We start from the raw sequence: 18007 nt of genomic DNA, 5'->3' as shown, positions 1-18007 counted from the left end.
TAATTTCTAGATTTCAAACAGTTTTACTACTTAATAGGCATACTACTTTGTCAGATATTTCAGATATTTTAAATGTTATAGCTAGTCTGTCGTTGTTGTGTCTACTTTATTTGGTGTAAAGATATATTTGCAGAAAGTGAGTCCATTTAAACTAGTTTAATTTGTTAGTGCTGGTTTTGCCTTCCCACTGTTGGAATTTGTGCTGGAGGTAGTGCAACTGATATGTATATAAAATTAATAGTTAAGTAGATAGCTGATTTGTAGATGTTACAGGTGTGTCTCTGTGAACTTAATGTGCATAGTACAGCTTTGATATTTTAAGATCCTCATTCAACATTAATTCACGGACTGTAAGCCAGAAATAAGGATAAGGATTTTTTTTTCTGGTAAGAATTTAGATTCAGCATGAAGGCCTTCACAGTGAGCTACTTGTCATGGCCTGTGAATCATGCCTGCCTCCCTTTGGTACACATGAAGAATTTATACCAACTTCTGCTTTTGGGGAAGGTATAGCAGTATTGTTGCTTCTGTATTCAGAAATGCATTCTCACGTTTAATTAATCAATTGTAGTTGATGGTTGACTTTCATAGAACTCATATTGGTGTTGAGGATTAAGGCTTTTTGTTTACTCTTTTTAATGTTTTAGTTCAGTCATATTTTTTTGGCTGTGGAGCTTGTACCAAAATAAACGTGAGTTATGTATGGTATTTGTCTTACTTTTATAATGATTTCATTTTGAAAAGTACCTGTAGAAACTGTCAATTGATGAAGGATATGGCATGACATTCCATATTTGTTTCCAGTTTCAGGTCTGTCCAAAAAGTTTGTGTGTTTCCACTCCTGGGCATCGAACTGATCTCTTCCAGCGAGACCCTCAAAATGTTCTGATAACAGACTTCTTTGGGAGTGTAAGAAAAGTGGAAATTACAACAGAGACTATTTCTTTGGACCATAATTTAACTGGCTTTGAAAGCGAGTGAGTAGTTATTATTTATTATATTTAGTATATTATTTAGCTTTGTTCAGCAGAAACAAATCTGTCTTGTAACTATAAAAGAAAGAAGAGCTGTTTTCTGTGAAAGGATCAGAGAGTCAATTTGGACTTATTACTGATAAAATTGAGATTTGTCAGCTGAAAGTGTTGTTTAAAAAAATTCCCACTCCCTCATTCCATCTTGCAAGTAAATACTTCTAAAGACCAAGGTGTGGCTATCATCATTAACAAAAGAACTTAAAATTATCTTTCTTCCTTGATAGTTTAATGTGCAGAAACATTTTGTTTCAGTTAATTCCTTTTTACAGTACTTTACTTCTTCAGATAAGTTCTCAGTTCAAACCATCAGTTGTTTCATTAAAACTATGTTTTCTTAATGAATGCTTTGTTTCTGTTCTGCAAATTCTCTGCCTTTTTGGCTTTAACTGTCCAGAGAATTTCAGTTGCAGAGATGTAACTATTTATGTGAGTAACATTGCTGGTGCAAGTTTGTTGGTAGAGTTAACAAGGATTCTGTTTCTTTGTGAATAAGGAGGAATTATAAACTCCTTTGTATTTTTGGTATTCTGTTGCCACCTATTGGAAACATGTAAAGGAAGATGTGCTTGTACTGTAGAGTTTATTTAGCGTTGTACTTCCATTTCTGATACATCTTTTAGGTTTCATGATACCCTCCTCTAGGAGGGAAGAAAGAAAAAATAATCTACTGTAACTGAGGATACAATGGTTTTTCAACTTGTAAATTTATGTGTTTATTGTTTATTATCACTAAGGTAAAGTAAGTTGTTAGTGGATATCAGTTTCATTAATTTTAAAGGTAACAGTAATTCTGGTCCTTGTAATTCAAACTACCTTACACTAATTGCAGTGTATTTTATAATTTAGTTTCATATTGTACTTTGAACTGCATTGTGTGTGTTAGTACTCACCATCTACTAATTAACTCATTTTTTTTTGCTTTATTTAGAACAGTATTTAATGAAACTAGATTTGCTTTTACCTCTGAAGAAAAAAATAATTTCTAGGACACTATGAGCAATTCTAGTTTGTGGAAAATTTAAAGGAAAATCAGGTTTTAGACTTCTTTATTTCAGAGTTGCAAATTATACACACCCTCCTTTTCAATTAAATCTAGTAGTGAGATACATTTCTTGTTATGAAGTCTTCTGGTTAATGCTCTAGTTAAGGATTTTGCTTTTAGTGTACTAATAGTAGGTGAACTTTTTGTAAGCTTACTTTGTTGCCTACCAGAATGCTTAACAATGAATTGTACAGGATGCTTTCTTGGTCCTTATCAATACATTATTTACTATTTTTTTTCCTGTGCAGCTTTTGAAATGGGCTAGGATGTTTTGCTGTCAGGATGGAAGATTGGTGATTTGGTTTGTTTGTTTTTTCCTTTCTCTTGAATGTGTAGTGAAGATATTATTTTCATTTTATTTTATATTAATGCCAAATGCTACAATAATTTTTTAATGAAATTTTATCTTAATCAGCCAAGACCAGAATTTAATAATCTTTCCAAACAATCCTGAATAATCTTGTTTGTGCTTAATAGTGCTTCTAAAAGCCTTTGTGAAGATGAGAAAAGTCACACAGAACTGAACTTGCACTCCTTAGGAATTTGCCTTATAATGAACACATATATTTGCCAAGAAGTGTCTGATACAGAAATCAGAAATCCATACTCCCTAATACAAATGTGGATGTGTCACATAGGTCACTGTAAATCTGTGTGCACAGCCTTTATTCTGAGGACATCTGTGCAGAATTTTGTATCCTTTCCTTGTTCTGTATTGTATTTGTTATGCTTTTGTGTTAAAAAAAAAAAAAAGTTTTGCAGTGTTTATTTTACTTTTAACATTTGATGTGTTTTCTTCCACTCGTTCTTTTTTGAATCATTTTATTTCTGTTTTAAGCTTTTTTCTTCTGTTCTTACATATTGGTGGCAGTAGAGTGCTACAAAATGTTTGTGTTAGGAAGCGAAACTAAGAAAGTGAAGTAGGGACCCCAGCTTGCAGTCAGTGCTAGATCTGTTGGTTTTTTTTGGTTTTTTAAGTTGCAAGGGTCAAGATGTGCAGCTAAGCATATTGTTTAAAACATAACAACCAAACAAAACCACTGGCTGCACAGATAATGGGTAGAGAAGATGCTGCTGTGAGATATGCCTGTGCTTTGGAATTGTGCTGTTTGCAGGCACTAGCTCACTGCTGTGACTTTGCCAATTCTTTCCAATAGAACCCATTTCTTCTGTTACACAGTTCTTTAGCAATTACTTTGCATTGCAACACACTGAGAGCTCAGCACAAGCAGTTCCTGCACTGCGAGGTCAGTGTCAGTGTCTGGTACTGACACCAGCTCTGCTATTCCCAGTGTGGCCTTAGGAGTTCCCTTTTCTTGAGCTGAACTCATACAGAGAAAAAATGACTAAATAATCAAAAGGAGAAGCTTTCTTTCTATCTGTTTAGTAGTTGGTGACTATTTGTGAATAAAACTTCTAAAACTAAGGAAAAAAAAAGGGAATCCCCCTTTGTTTCCTTTCTTTATAGTAGTTTCAGTCTAAGCTATGTTCACTTCAGAGGGTTTCTTCCTGACTTGGCCTGTAGCTGCCACCTTCAGCAAAACACCTGGATGACATGGATCCTGGGGCTGTTACTGTGTGTGTGTGTCTAAATCACTGTAAGAGAATAATATGAACGTGAAGAACAGGATCGTGAGTCTTGGAGACAGGTCTGAGCATTGCTGATCAGTGCAGGGTATCTGTCTCAACCTTGGATTGTGGCTGTGCAGCCTGTTAGATCACTTTCTCCTGTGCTGCTCCTGTCATGAAAAAGAAGAGAAAATAGCAGAGAAAATGCTGGGAAAAATTAGGGATTAATGTTTCCCTAGAGAGTAGTAAAAGTTGAATTAAAGACAATATCATATAAAACCATCCTACTTTCATTGCTTTTGAGGTTTGGACTTCAGATTTATTAACTGTGCTGAGCTGAATTGTGCTCTACTATTGGGGCCATTCTAAAACTAAAGAGGTTGGCCACTTGACTTAGGAAGAGTGCTTGTGTGATAGAGAATAATTGTGAGTAATTGGTTTATTTGCAGTACGCTACTACTAATGCTGTCTCTGTCTTTTTTTTGATAGCAACTTTTTATTTCTGTTTCCTGTTCTTTTCTACTGGTTATTTTCAGTTTTACGTGCTTGATAGGCAAATCTGCTGTTGTGTATTCCTGAATACAAAGGGATCCAATTTGTGAAAAAATAGGTAATTTGTTTTGGCTAGTAGATGCTGCTTAGTGGAGTGGATTTTTCCTAAAATAGCAGAAACTCTGTTTAGAGATCACCATTAATTTTTGATCAGCTGCTCATGGAGGTGGGTGGGCACCGGGAGGTGGCAGCAGCACTATGGCAGCCAGGCCTTGCTGGGGTGGTGCTGGCTTTGGGTTGGATTTTTTTTTTCCCCTTTATTTGATCAGCTTTAGGATGAAATTAGATGAAGAGAGGAAGGAGGAGTTGAATTATTATTACTTCCAGAAATAATGCTTCCTATTTGATTATTTTGGCCTGTGACATCAGAGGTAGATATTGGTAGTATGGCAGTAGAGGTTGAACCTTCCCACCTTTATCCCATTACATTTTGTTGCTGTGCAACAGATGGCAGCAGAGGAGCAGTTGACAGAATGGCAACCTCCATAGTGTATTACTTGGTAGGATACATTTTCACTTCTGTAACATGGCTATAAAGTAAATAAAGATGACTGCCAATATCAAAAGGAACTGCTAGCTGTAAATTGTGTTGGGAAAACCTTAAATACACAAAAATATTATGCTTGGTTATTATGCTCCCTGTTTAGCAATGAAAACCAGAGTTGAGTAACAGATTTTTTTACTCATTTAAAATATAGTACTCATTTGCAAAATAGTAGCTTGACTCAAGTTTTGTTTGATCTTGGATGTTTTCTTCCTTTAGTGGAGTTTATAGGACATTCTGTATTTCTCCTGTGACAAAGGTTTAATACTATGCTGTGCTGTAGTCACTTAGTGCTTTTTCAGTTGAATACGACTCTGCTCAAACCTATGTATGTACAGTACAGACAGGCATTGACACACACACAAAAAAGAAAGCTTGGACAGTGGAGGTGGAATGCCCCAGAGAGGTCAATTTAGTCTCATCTAAAGTACATAAAAGTCAATGGCAATCTTTCTGTTAACTTCCAACTTGTTCTTCATCCATTGACTTTCATCTGCAAATTGACTTGTGTTATAATAGTTCCAGGTACTAGTCAGGTAATGACAAAATTTGTTGCATGACAGATTTAGAAGGAGTCCTTCAGTAAATTTAGCAGATTTTAACAATCTGAATAGCTGAGAATATCTTGGAATCACAGGATCTTCAGTCTAGATTTTTTTTATTGTTTATCTACTCCTTTTTGCATCTTTTTATGTAACATTCTTGTTTTTTTCCCCTCAATATTTCTTCTCATTTTCTCCCTTGTGTGATCTTTACCTGCTATTATTTTTACAGTTGAGTGGGCTGCTTTCTAATTCTAGTCCCCTGAAGTACTCTTCAGACTTTCTAGTGCTCTTCATATGGAGATCATGATTTGATTTTCTTGCTTTGCTACCCACTCACAAAATCCAAATTAATGTCTATTCTAGGAAGTACTTCTGTAGTTGTCTTCTATGTTTTGCCATTCAGGAATACCATGCAGTCAACTCTAATGTTTGTCCTGTATCTGACAAGAAAGTATTTCCATGTATGTGTTTTTTGAGGGCTTTGATACAGCATTGTAATTTCAATAAAATTATAGTAGTAGTTATTGTTATTATTATCATCATCATCTTCGTGTAAAAAAATACCAGAGCAGCTGTTGATCTTTCTTAGGTGTACTGTTTGTGTACTTTTTTGTGATTTCTAAAGAAAATTTCAAGGGAGTAGAAAAAATGGGGGGGGGGAAAGCAATGAGGCAGCTTGAAACAATTATTATGGGACTATTATGTCTTTGGAATTTAGTGACCAAGCATATGTTAGCATTCTTTATGCCCTAGAAATGAATCTGGGCACATGACAATTAAGTCTCCAGGGCTCAAATAACATTGCTATTTTTTTCATATGGTATTAAAGCATATGCACGAGCTCTTAGTCTTTCTCTGTTTTGATGTTGTGAAAAAGCTTACACTTGTTTTTTGAGTGCCTGAGGGATTACCTTCCAGATGGCCAGAGATTTCTGCCACTGAAAATTTATATCTTGTCCAAAGCTGTGGGGGAGGAAGGGGCATTTTGCCTTCACAACACATTTATATAACTGATGGCTAAAAGACCGTAAAACGATCTCTATCTGCAATTCCCAGCCCTTCCAATAGGAGATACTTTTCTCAAATCGAGTGTTTGGTGGACTAAAGTTCTTGCCATAGGGCTGTTAAATTTCTTACTTAAGTCCTTGAAGTCCCATTATTGATTTCAGTAAGCTGCAAGATGATCTGTTTGATAGTAAGAAGTTTCTCTGCACTGCTTATTTCTGGAGACTCTATTACGCTCTAAGAAGTTACACTTCACAGTGAGCTTTCTAGGGGCTTTAGTTCGACAGTGAAAATAAGAAAGAAAGAAAAGTATAAATGTATGTTGTGGGAGGAGGAGAAGAGCTGAAATCCTAAGAAGTATTAGGTTATTGCTAGACATCTCTGTTCAGTCCACTTAGCTGTTTGAATAGACAACTGGCGATTTCAGGCAAGGAGGGAGAAGGGAAGCCACAATTGCATCAAAGGATGGAAAGAAAACTAGAGGTGATTACAAAAGGAAATCTGATCATATAAGAAGTAGGTTTACAAGATGGCCTGCTGAGAACCATTTAATATTAGTTTACAAAGTGGTACTGTTTTATATGCTTGGTGAGGGGTATCAGAAATCTATATGAAGTGTGGGAGGAGGAATAACAGATGCTGAATATGTCTACCAAAGTTCTCAAGCTGCTGTTAAGATTATTGTATGCTATCTCTTGGACAGCAGAATATTAACTGTGTGGCAAGATTGATCTTACAGGAAAAAAAAAAGCTATAACTGAAGAACTTACTGCAAAATAGAATTTGTTCAGCTTTTTTTTTTTTTTTTTTTTTTGTCAAAGGCAGTAGACTATAATTGCATGAAGGATAGGTACTGGTAAACACCAGGAACAATGAACAAAAAGTAATGAAACACAATAAAGGGTTTTGCATGCCCTTAAAAAAAGTATATGGGAGGAAGAATGTGGGATACAAAGGGAGTTGGAGCAATTGCTCTTTCAGGATTGGTGTAGTATTTCTTTTGGATCCTAGCTAACTCACTTCAGTGGGCTCCAGTTACAGTTCAGATGTTGCTGTGACTGTAAGAGAATATAAGTAGTAATTGTGGATATTCAGCTTTCATAGAGTGGTGATGCCCATCTTCATTGTGCCAGGTACCATTAAAATGGCAAGACTAGATTAGACACAACTTCACATAATATTGAAAAAGAACTGAAGAGCATGAAAACCCTTTACTCATCTGTTTATAGGTCAGGGCCAGTTTGGAACATAAAGACAGGCAGGATTTCTCTTTCATACAGTGAGCTGGAAGATCCTACTGTGTATATTTGTTTACAGTCATGTTCCTATTTTGTATTACAGTATCAGAATTAGTACAATTGAAGGCAATATATTACTTTGTCATAAACAGAACTAACATATTTTGCAAACTGAAATTACTAGGTTTTTGCAAAATCAAACTGTTTCTTGTGAACATAGGAATAGATATCATTGGACTTCCAAAAATATAAATTGAACTGACCTACATTATTTGGGGAATTCCACTTTCACTCCACAAATATGATGGGGAATTAGTGAGAATGCAGTGTGACCTAAATAGTATTTTGGTAACTGTCAGGAATGAGAATTTGGGAACAAACAGAGGGGCAGGGTGTCTCCTTCCTGCCCCCTGAGTATTCAGACTGTGCACTTCATTCCAGTAGTTTCCAAGAGAGGACAGGAACACAGTGGAGACTGGATTTTCCTTTACTGTGATGAAGGGAGGAATAAATGCTGAGCATTGATATTCACAGGCACTTTAGCATAAGCTCTTTGAATTACATGATAGCTATTTTAAGTTTCTATTCCTACTGGTTAAAAAAAAATGGTGCTGAAGTCTAGCTGGCATAGAAATTTGTTCCAATATTGAGAGAATGCTTGATTAGAAATCAAAACACTTAACAGTGTTGCACCATCCCCCTGACACCCGTTGGCAGATTTTCAATTTTATAGTAATATTTTCCATGTAATTTCTCATATATTGCTACGTGAAGGGTACAAAAAATCAATCCTGCAGGGACCAGATACAGAAGAAAAGATGGAATAATATTGATTCTTTGTTGATACATTTTCAGACACTCTGAAGGATAACAAAAATTTTTTTGTTAATCTGTAAGAGTCATCTTCAGAAGATTATAATCTTTAACTTGAGCAAGTGTATGTTTACACCCTGGTGTTTATCATTTTAATATATATTTTTTAAATGCTGATGAACTAGATTATTGGTTTTCCAGTGACAGATGGTGGATGACAAATGTTTGGATTCACGCAGTTTCAAAAGGTGTGCAGAAGGGTACTTTGTGGAAGTGAGCTACCTCTTATTCTGCAAAAAGTTTAAGTTCATATTTAACATTGCATTCAACAGGGCCACAAAGATGATGAGGGGCCTCATATGAGGAAGGGCTGAGAGTCATGGGACTATTGAGACTGGAAAAGATTGAGAAGGGAACTTAACAGTGCTTATAAATATCTAAAGGATGGGTGTCAAGTGGTTGGGGCCAGGCATGTTTCAGTGGCACACAAAAACAGGCACAAACTGGAACATAGGAAGTCCTATGAATAAAATACGAATACACGAATAAAAACTTTACTTTGAGGGTTCCAAAGTGCTGGAATAGGCTCTCCAGAGGGGTTGTGGCATCTTCTTTTCTGAAGATACTCAAAAGCTGCCTGGATGCTTTCCTGTACAACCTACTCTATGAGAGTTGCTTTATCAATGGGTTGGACTTAGGAGTTGCCTCTGGAGATCCCTATGTTTCATTAATTAGGAATCTGAATAGCCCCATCAAGTTAACCACTACTGAAAGTGTATTTACTGGTATGGGACATTGCATGTTCTTAAGCCAAAGCTGGGCTTGTTTATTCTGCTTGGAATAGCCAATTTGGCTATCAGAATAAACAACTAAAATGCATGTTTTCCATGGTCCAGCTAGTCCCAGATAGTAAGTTAGTCTGTTCAGTTTATACTCCACTGGCACAGCAGAGCTGCTGCCCTCGCGGGGAAGGAGATTATCTGCAAAGAGTGAGCAGATGGTCTCTGTGCTCCCCACAGAGGGCATTGTATCATGGAGAGGGCAGAGCCAGTCCGTGGCTAGGAGTCACTGGCTTGGCTACCCAGAGCAGCCAAAGGCATCCTGCTGGCTTCCACTCCTTGATTTGCAGTTTGTGCAGAGCCCATATGGGCTCTTAAGAGGACAGGAGGGTGAGCACAGTTGTGTCATGCCAATCTTTTCCCCATGGCTGACTTCCTGGAACTACAGTCCAGGGCTATGGTTTAGCTGGAAAAAGCTTTCCAAAACTAGGGAAAAATCTGCCTTGCAGATTATACATCTAAATTTCTTTTGCACAGCACAGTGCTCTGAAGGATATAAGTGGACAGATTTTCAATGCAATAGGGAACATCATTTAAGTGCAAACTGTGTGAAAGAGGCAGATAAGGGTATGTTTTTCCTGTAACTCTACGGTAGCTGTTTAAATTTTACAGGTGGGATACTGTATGTTGTACTGTAATTGTATTAAATAATTAGGATGAGATAAAAATCGAAGTTGCTTGTATTTGTGCTTGATTTCTGGTCCTGTGTTACCTGCAAATGAGACATGTTGCCATAGGCATGTTTCAGCTGCTCTAAAATGTTAATATTTTTCTGTTTGAAGTTGTAGGACAAAAGCTACACCTCTACGTATTTAGCAGTTTATGACTCAGTTTGTGAAAAGAGAATAATGAACCTAGTAGTTATTAAAAGGTTTATCTCAATTCAATGGTAACACAATATTTAAACTTCATAGTTCCCTACTGACTAGCATTTGGTGTTTTTTTTTTTCCTGTTGGTTACTTAAGAGTCTGAACCATGTCTACCCGCTAGAATAAAATAGGAATGAAGACTGCTTGCTGTAGGTCTAAATTTTATCCGGGGAATTGGAGCAGAACAGCTACTAAGTGAAACTGCTCTGCATCTCAGCTGTAGAGGACATAACCTCTGTTGCTTCCTTAGCTGTCAAATAGTGCCCTACTTCATTTTCTTTTGTGTGTGGTTTTCCTCTGATATGTTTTTACTAATGGATAATTTAATACAAAATATTGTAAACTGACATATCTTACTAGATGCTGAGGAGCTTTTATAAATGTCTTCATTAAACATATAGTGTGTCTGTAAAATGGATAAATCTACAATGTACTGTAACTTTTTAAAAGTAAAAGCTTTATACAAAAGCTTTTTTTCAAAAATTAAAAAAAAAGTGATTCAATGGAAAAAAATCCTTAGAACAGTGGATCTCTATGTGGTTTCTGAATCTAATGGTACTACTGAAAAATTTTAGCTTAGTAGGAATCTGCAACTGTATAAAGTAATCTAGGAAGAACAGAAGAAAGAAGTGCTCTAGCTGTGGAAGGTAGAATTTCCATGCCATGTGACTAAGGTGGCTTAGGTTAGTGTTCACTACGATATATTACATGAATGGTTGTTACATTTTAAATGATGTATAATTGTTCCGTTTCTGATAAGCACCTTGAAAACAACTTTCCCCCATCACTGTTATTGAATTTTCCAGTAGCACTGTTGACTACTGAAAGGCCATGGTGTGGGACATGTTTCCAGTCTGGTGATGGAGTGGGGATAAACTGTGGTGGTGGGGCATATGTTCTGCTAACAGGGGGCTTCCATTAGTCACAGAATCCTTATTGCATTGGACTATCAGGGTTTTATGCAAACATAATTATTTCTTTAACACCAAGAGGGAGTATACGAGTCATTTGGTAATTATGTGCCAAATTATGACTGTTGTTAAATCATGTAATTCTAAATATAAAGCATTTTAAATTGCAGTACAGATCTTAAAAGATTATCATTATCACTGTGTTGAATTTGTGTACACATATATGAGTTTTATGGCAGGTAATAATAGATGCAAAAGATGTATTAGAATAATAGTGATTAGCAGTCTGACATGGAATTTATTTGTGATACTAAGTCACCGAAGGGGAACTTGGTTGAATTTGTAGATATTGTAGATAATTATCTCTTACTGGTTTCTAGCTGTTTCTTCCCTCTTCCTCTAGATGTGAAATGAAGACTAAAATAGCTGTCCTTTACAAGATATATTGAGACTAGGGAAAAAAGAAGGGAGGTGGTAGGGGGAAGGTCGTTTACATGTAAGTGATTATATTCTAAAATGCAGCTACGGAATAGACGTAATCTCGGTGTGACTGTTGCCTCTATCTAGCGGAACGTAAGAGAAATAACTACAGAAACTATGGCTGAGATATTATTATAAAGGAAATCCCACCTACTGAGGAAATCCTAGGTTCTTTTAATGTGCCAAATGAATGTGCAACCTGCACACTGTAAAAAACTGAAGCCTCAGTAAATATTGTGTAATATAAATTGAAGCAGGAATTAATTACTGTGTTAATACATTTTGTGCCTACTGTGCTCATCTTAGATACATTTTGCTAAATGTAATCGGAATTGTACAAAAGGATATTTATATAATAAAACTCAATTAATTATAAATTTGAGATTAAAAAGTTACAGGAATGAAGTGAAGGAAATTGTAGAATGTTGTTTATTCTCATCAATACTTGTCTTTATGAAGTAAAAGGATAATTTCTAGGTATGTTTCTTTTCAAACCAAAGTGGAAAAAAAATAACAAGAGAGGAGCAAATCAAGAAGTTGGTGCAATCAGAAATAGCAGCAATTTACATGTTGCTAATCTGCCTAAATCAAACAAAAATAAACTGTGTTTTTAAAAACTGAAATGAAGGATAATCTTCCTATCCATAATCTATGACAAAAAGATAAACTGTTGTTGTTTAGGCAAATGAATATTTGAATGCAACCCATCCCCAAACTAATGCAGAATCATTCTTAGCACTGAGTTCTTTGATGTAGTAATTTTCTTAGTTTGTAAATCCTTCATCTATTTTGCTAGTACTTCTCGATAGTGCTTAAGAGGACAGCAGTATAAATGCTAATTATTCTGATTTTCAGCTCTGTTGCAGTTTCCAAACTCTGCAGCGACATCAGTGTTCCAAAGAGGGTACAAACTTCCTTGCTAACTTGGTTCTTATCATTTATTTTTTTTAAGTATGCTGAAGTGCATGGCCCAGAGTTGTGGCAGTTGTAGAAGTGTGGTAACTAAGGAGGCTAATGAGAAACCTACATTACATATTGAGTATGTCTGCAGTGCTCTGCTTCTCCACAGGTCAAATGCAGAACCAGTTTGATGCTCTAGCTGTGCAACTGGTTGCGTTTCACAGGGAGTTATCACTCAGTTTGAAAGGATGGCCTAGAGGGCAAGATAGCCAGGGGTGACACTGGTAAGCTGCCAGAGGCTGTAGAAAGGCTAGGTTGTGAGAGTCTGCCCTGAGAGTGGCTGGATGATGATGGGATGGGTTGAAGAAGCAGTTTTGGTCAAACAGCTCAACAGAGAGAGGTCAGCAGGGTTAAGAGCCATTGGTTACAAGAGGTCATTTCCATGGCCTACTCTTGTCAACTGGACCAGCTGTCTTCAGAACAGCACTGTCTGTATATATTCAGGAGCAACATTAGGGGTCAGACGTCCACATCACAGTAAAAATTAGAAACAAATGCTACTTTTGGAACTTAATTAATGAGTGAGGTAGTTAAATCTACATTAAGCTATTAACAATAAACAGATAATATTTTTAATGCTCAGTCGTGTATATTGAATGAATTTTTTATAGTTTAATCAGACCAGGGTTTGTCTTGTTATTTGAATTATATTTCATGAGTAGAGGGGTAAACACCTGCGAGAGGAGCAGAAAAATATGACACTGTCTTGTAAGAAATATCAAAAGTGCATCTTCTATGCAATCAAGGAAAAGCAAAACCTCAAGAAAAACATAAAATAGAGGATTTAGTCCTGAACTTATATAATCATGGAAGAATAAATTTAAGAATCTGAGTGAAAAGCATTTGAAGATGGCTCAAGCCTTACCATGTGTACTTCATCTGTTTGCTGGCAAAGACAGTTTGTTTCTTGTGGGTTCTAGACCAACTTGGCAACAGACTATGTTCTAATGTGAAGAGATATCTTCTGAAAGTGACAGGAAACATTTCCTATATGACAGAGTGATTTGAATTGATGTTGATCTGCTGTGGTAGTGTAGCACTTAAGCACATTTAGCAGTTGCAGGAAAAAAAAGCGCGCAGTGATGATTTTGTTTATTTTTGTCCTGCTTAATCTACTTAAAACAATGTTGGCCAGTTTTCTTTTTTCTTTAACAAGAAAAAAGATGCCAGAAACCAACTTGTTTTCGTAAGTTGGCACACAAATTCTCTTTTCTTAAACATCAGTGTTTTTTTAAAATTGCTTTATCCTACATGTACTGGTCTCTGAATTAGTGTATTTTACGTGAATAATTTTCAGATGAAAATAAGTAAATGTACTCAGACATATATATAAAAAAAGCAAAAAGCTTCTATTGCTAGTTTTCAAAAAGTAATAAAGCCTAAATATTTTTTCCAGTTATGAGAGCGAAATAGCTAGATTCTCATCTAGTTCACTATACAGCACTTTAGTCAAGGAACTATTGTTATGGAGCAGATAAGATTAAAAAAAAAATCATTGGGTTTGATGAAAACCTGCATGAACAGTGGGGGAAAAAAAGTGAACGTTACCATAGCAACCACCAGGGCTTTAGACAGAAGCTAAGTAAATAGTGGAGAAATGTAACAGAAAATGTGAGGGCCATTTGATAAAGCATTAAACACTGAAAATGAAATTTTAAGGAAAACATGATTAATACTCAGCTTTTATCCCTTCAAAATTCCCAATCAGCAGCTGATTGTCCTTCAAATACAAATAAGAGGACTGTTGTTAATAAAGACATTTTTTTATGAATTTCATGAAAAACAGGTGACAGTTGCATGAAATATTTCTTTTTTTCCTCAACAGAGTTTTAGGCTACAATGTAAACCAGTGTGGTTGAGGAGGCTTTAAGAATGCCTCTCCTGTTATATACAGCCCTTAGACACAAAGTTTGCCTGATGGAAGTGGTCCCACAGTAGAAATACCATGAGCTCTCAGTGGGATTTTGTTAGCTTGACCGGCAGCATAACACTGTTTGGCATCAGATCAGCAAAGGGATCTTTAAAGTTCTTGGGCAGTAGAATTTCAGGAATGGGCAATGTTAGTAAACTGAGGGGGGCAGAATGTCCTGTATAAACAGGTTTATGTGATCTGCATAGTCACTTTCCCATGCCTTTGTGTCTGAACCTGTCCTCTTTAATTTACATGCTGTGCTTTGATTTTTGTCTTTTTAAATGCAGTTCATCTTTCTGGGTATTAAGCCTGGTATTTTGGCTCTATGTTGCTTCACAGTTGGGCAGAATTAGATGTTATGTGGGTGAATATCAAATGTACGTGTGGTAAGATTGCAAGCATCATTTCTTTTTTACTTCCTATGCAGCTGTTAAGTCTGAAATTTTGTTTTAGTCCCTGCAGAGTGGTCCATGTTGAAACCTAAGTAAATAAGTAAACTTTGAAAGTAGAACATTCACTTTAATGTTCCATCTTGAAAGAGTGTGAATACTAAAAGTTTGAGAGTTGACACAAAAAGAAACAAAAAAAATACTTTTTCCTTTCTTTAATGTACTATCTGTCTTGCTTTTTGTCTTCAGGACTACGTCAGCACCTGCTTGGTTGCTGTGTGTGTTGCAGTATGCTGGCATGGTGCAAGTGGCTGGCATCCAGTATCCATGCTGTACCATGCCCTAGGCTTTGCCTGTTTCAGTGCAGTTCTTGACTGGTGTTTGTTTCTTCTGTTCTTCTGGTTCAAATCAGCATTGTTTCTGAAGAGCCAGAGATATAAATATATGTCTGCGTTAAAGTAGGAACTTAAACTGGTGGAGTCCAATATGGCTGGCTTCAAGTAATTATTCTGTGTCAGAGCAGTATGTTATATCGGGGCCAACTTAGTGCTGTGGCAGTGTGGGGGCTTGGTTGCTGCTCCCAGATCTTTCCTGAAGACAAAGTTCTTTGCTCAGTGTGCCCACCTCTGATCCAAAAGCTCTGCAAAATCACATAACAGCATGAGGCCTTATTATCTCACAACCCAGTCTGCTAGGGCATTGAGGTTTTTTGTTGTATTGATGTGCACGTCAGATCAGATAATGCGTAAACATTATATTGTGAAGTAGTTTTCTGTGATGATTCAGTTAAGTTCCTGCTGCACATGTTTAGCACAAGTATAACAGGAATGTTTTCTAGTGCTGTTTTTGTACTGTGGTGTTGTAGTTGTGTGGGGACCCAGGAGTGTGGTGCTGTGGTGGGTTATGCAGGCTTGAGATGCTGAGCATGTTGTGAGAAACGAGGTCTGTCACTGGTGACATAAGCCAGGAACACAGCTGAACCCTGCATTTTTGTCAGATGAAACTCAACCCCACTAGGTGGTGCAAACAAATAAATCACCTTACAAAATACTCCTTGCCAGATTAGTAAGCTTGGGGGAAATGTGTATTTCACTAAATTAGAACACAGTCTTTAATTTTACCTTTGTAATTACATACATTAGTTATTAAAATGAGTGCCATAGACTTCTCTTTCCACGTGCAAGAAAAGGTGCATTCTGTTCTTTGCTGAGACGTGCATATCTGCCTTTCAGGTAGCGTAGGCTGGCAGTGGGTTGCTGTGTTCAGAGCTGAGGTGGTGACCTGCCGAGGGAGTAGAAAAGCTTGCTATGTTTCTGTGCTGGCAGAAGGACCTGCTGATATCCTTTGAGGGCCTTTCCAGGCAGTAAGCTGTACCTTGCCTGGGCCTCAGAATCACTCCTTTATCCTCAGCCAGTTGCACTTTGGATTCGCTTACCTTTGCAGCAATATCGTATACTTAACAATTATATGCTTACGAGAAAAAACTTTCAGCTGGTAAGCTAAAATACCTCACCATCAATTTATTGTCCTGAATAATTTAGTGTATAAAATTCCAGTAGAAATTCACTTTCGAGATGTAATGTATACAACTAGTCTGTAATGGTAATTGTGCTATGTTTATTAGGTCTGTGGCTCTATTATGCTTTAAACAAACAAATGACGACGAACAACAGAAAAAAACCCACAAACACTCAAACCTGAAAGCACACGTCATTGTGCTTCTGGATGTGATTATAATATGACATTATCAATTCATGTTGTACTAGCTATACCATTGTGTTGAGTTTAGACAATAACCTATTAATAATTCAGTCTTTTACTAGATTTTATCTTCTTCTTTCTTCCTGCTCAAAAGCCCTCTTATTGAATGGTGGCTTTGCAAAAGATAAGCTGGACAGTAGTTGGTCAGCAACTTCTTATAGTCACAAACTATTAGGAAAGGTACTTAAATTCTCAAAAAGTGCATTCTTGAGATTAGTAGAAATTCCTGGGGCCTTCCACTTATGGAGATCCATCAGCACTGTTGATTTTTGTCATGAGCCATATTTTACCAGAGTTCATATGGCTTCCCAGCAGACTTCAGGCTGCCCTGCCAGCTTTACAAGAAGGTGATGGCATCATGGCTCTGCCGAGGTGCTGAAGCAGCCCCTGCATGCACTGCCGAGTGAGTGCTGCTGTGAACATGTTGTCAGCTGCTTAGCAATCAGTGTGAGACAGCAAGTTCTGTGGTGCTGTTTTCCCCACTTATATCTGTCTTTTGGGCCTTTCTTTCACAAGGAGTGCAGTATGTTCATAAATGCTTTATTATCATGTTTCAATCCAGGGCTCTGTAATAAGACAATGACTGCAGCTCTGTAGGAAGTGAAAGTTGAGTACTTTTCAGTGCTGTATATTTACTGAAATTGAAATTTTTCATTTCAAATTGACTTGAATATTCATCCTTTAAGATGGCTGTGTTTGCCACATTTGTCCTAGCCCCTGTAAATGAAGTGGAAGTTTGTTTTGCTGTTGTTGTGGGCTTTTTTTTCTTAGTAAATAAGGCAAGGAGACATTAAAGAAGAAAAAGTAAACCCAGCAATGCTTGACATAAAATGCTGCACGTCTAGCCTGCACCCATGAAATCTCAATTGACCAACAGCCAATACATACACTAGTTACAAATAATAAACACATACTCTAAGTTTTACAGTAAGGTTTTATTAGAATGTATAATCTCTGTTAGTTTTGTTGTGGTAGGAGACCAACACGCTCAATTGCCATCCTACACTTTTGGCTTTTACTAACTCCAAAATCAGACTAGAATTTGTATTTGTATTATGATTGAATTAGAAGGATTTTATATATTAAAGCACTTAGGTATTCATCCTGAAAAAAGTGGTGCCTGTTGTGTTGGTCACTTGTATTAAAGTAATATGTGGGAGTCCCAGCCGTGAATGTGGATCCACCCACAGCTAAGGGTCAGAAGAAAGATGCCCACCTGCCATCATGGTGCTTACATTCAAAGAAGTCTAACAATTCTGGTGACAAATAGACTGAACATTAATGAAAACATAAGAGGGAAAACTGCTAATTTAGATATCTAGTCTGATTTCCACAAAACATAAAGATAGCAAGTTAAAAGCTATGTGAAAAAATGTGAAATGTTTCACTATATATTTGGTAATACATAGCATCCAAACCTTCATTTGGTGGTTGCTTGTTTGTGATTTCCTCACTTTGGATTTTTTTTCCTGAGCATATTACTGTGCAGTTGGAGTGGTTCCATTGTTTCTGTGACTGTTATTCCATATGCAGATGGTGAAAG

The 18007-nt window shown here is 36.8% G+C and overlaps 1 protein-coding gene across 1 annotated transcript in view; it reads left to right on the top strand.

Annotated features, from left to right (window-relative positions):
• PIGK (phosphatidylinositol glycan anchor biosynthesis class K) overlaps positions 1 to 18007 on the top strand; it is a 62183-nt gene that overhangs the window by 12003 nt on the left and 32173 nt on the right. The window contains 1 exon segment of the mRNA XM_065740426.1: positions 805 to 977. Coding sequence (XP_065596498.1) covers positions 805 to 977 — 173 coding nt within the window.

The sequence above is a fragment of the Cyrtonyx montezumae genome, unplaced genomic scaffold (genome assembly GCF_038088225.1).
Source record: "Cyrtonyx montezumae isolate F1298 unplaced genomic scaffold, pur_monq_1.0 scaffold_1, whole genome shotgun sequence".
NCBI lineage: Eukaryota > Metazoa > Chordata > Aves > Galliformes > Odontophoridae > Cyrtonyx > Cyrtonyx montezumae.
The sequence above is the reverse complement of the archived record's forward strand: the minus strand, read 5'-3'. Positions and strand labels throughout refer to the sequence as shown.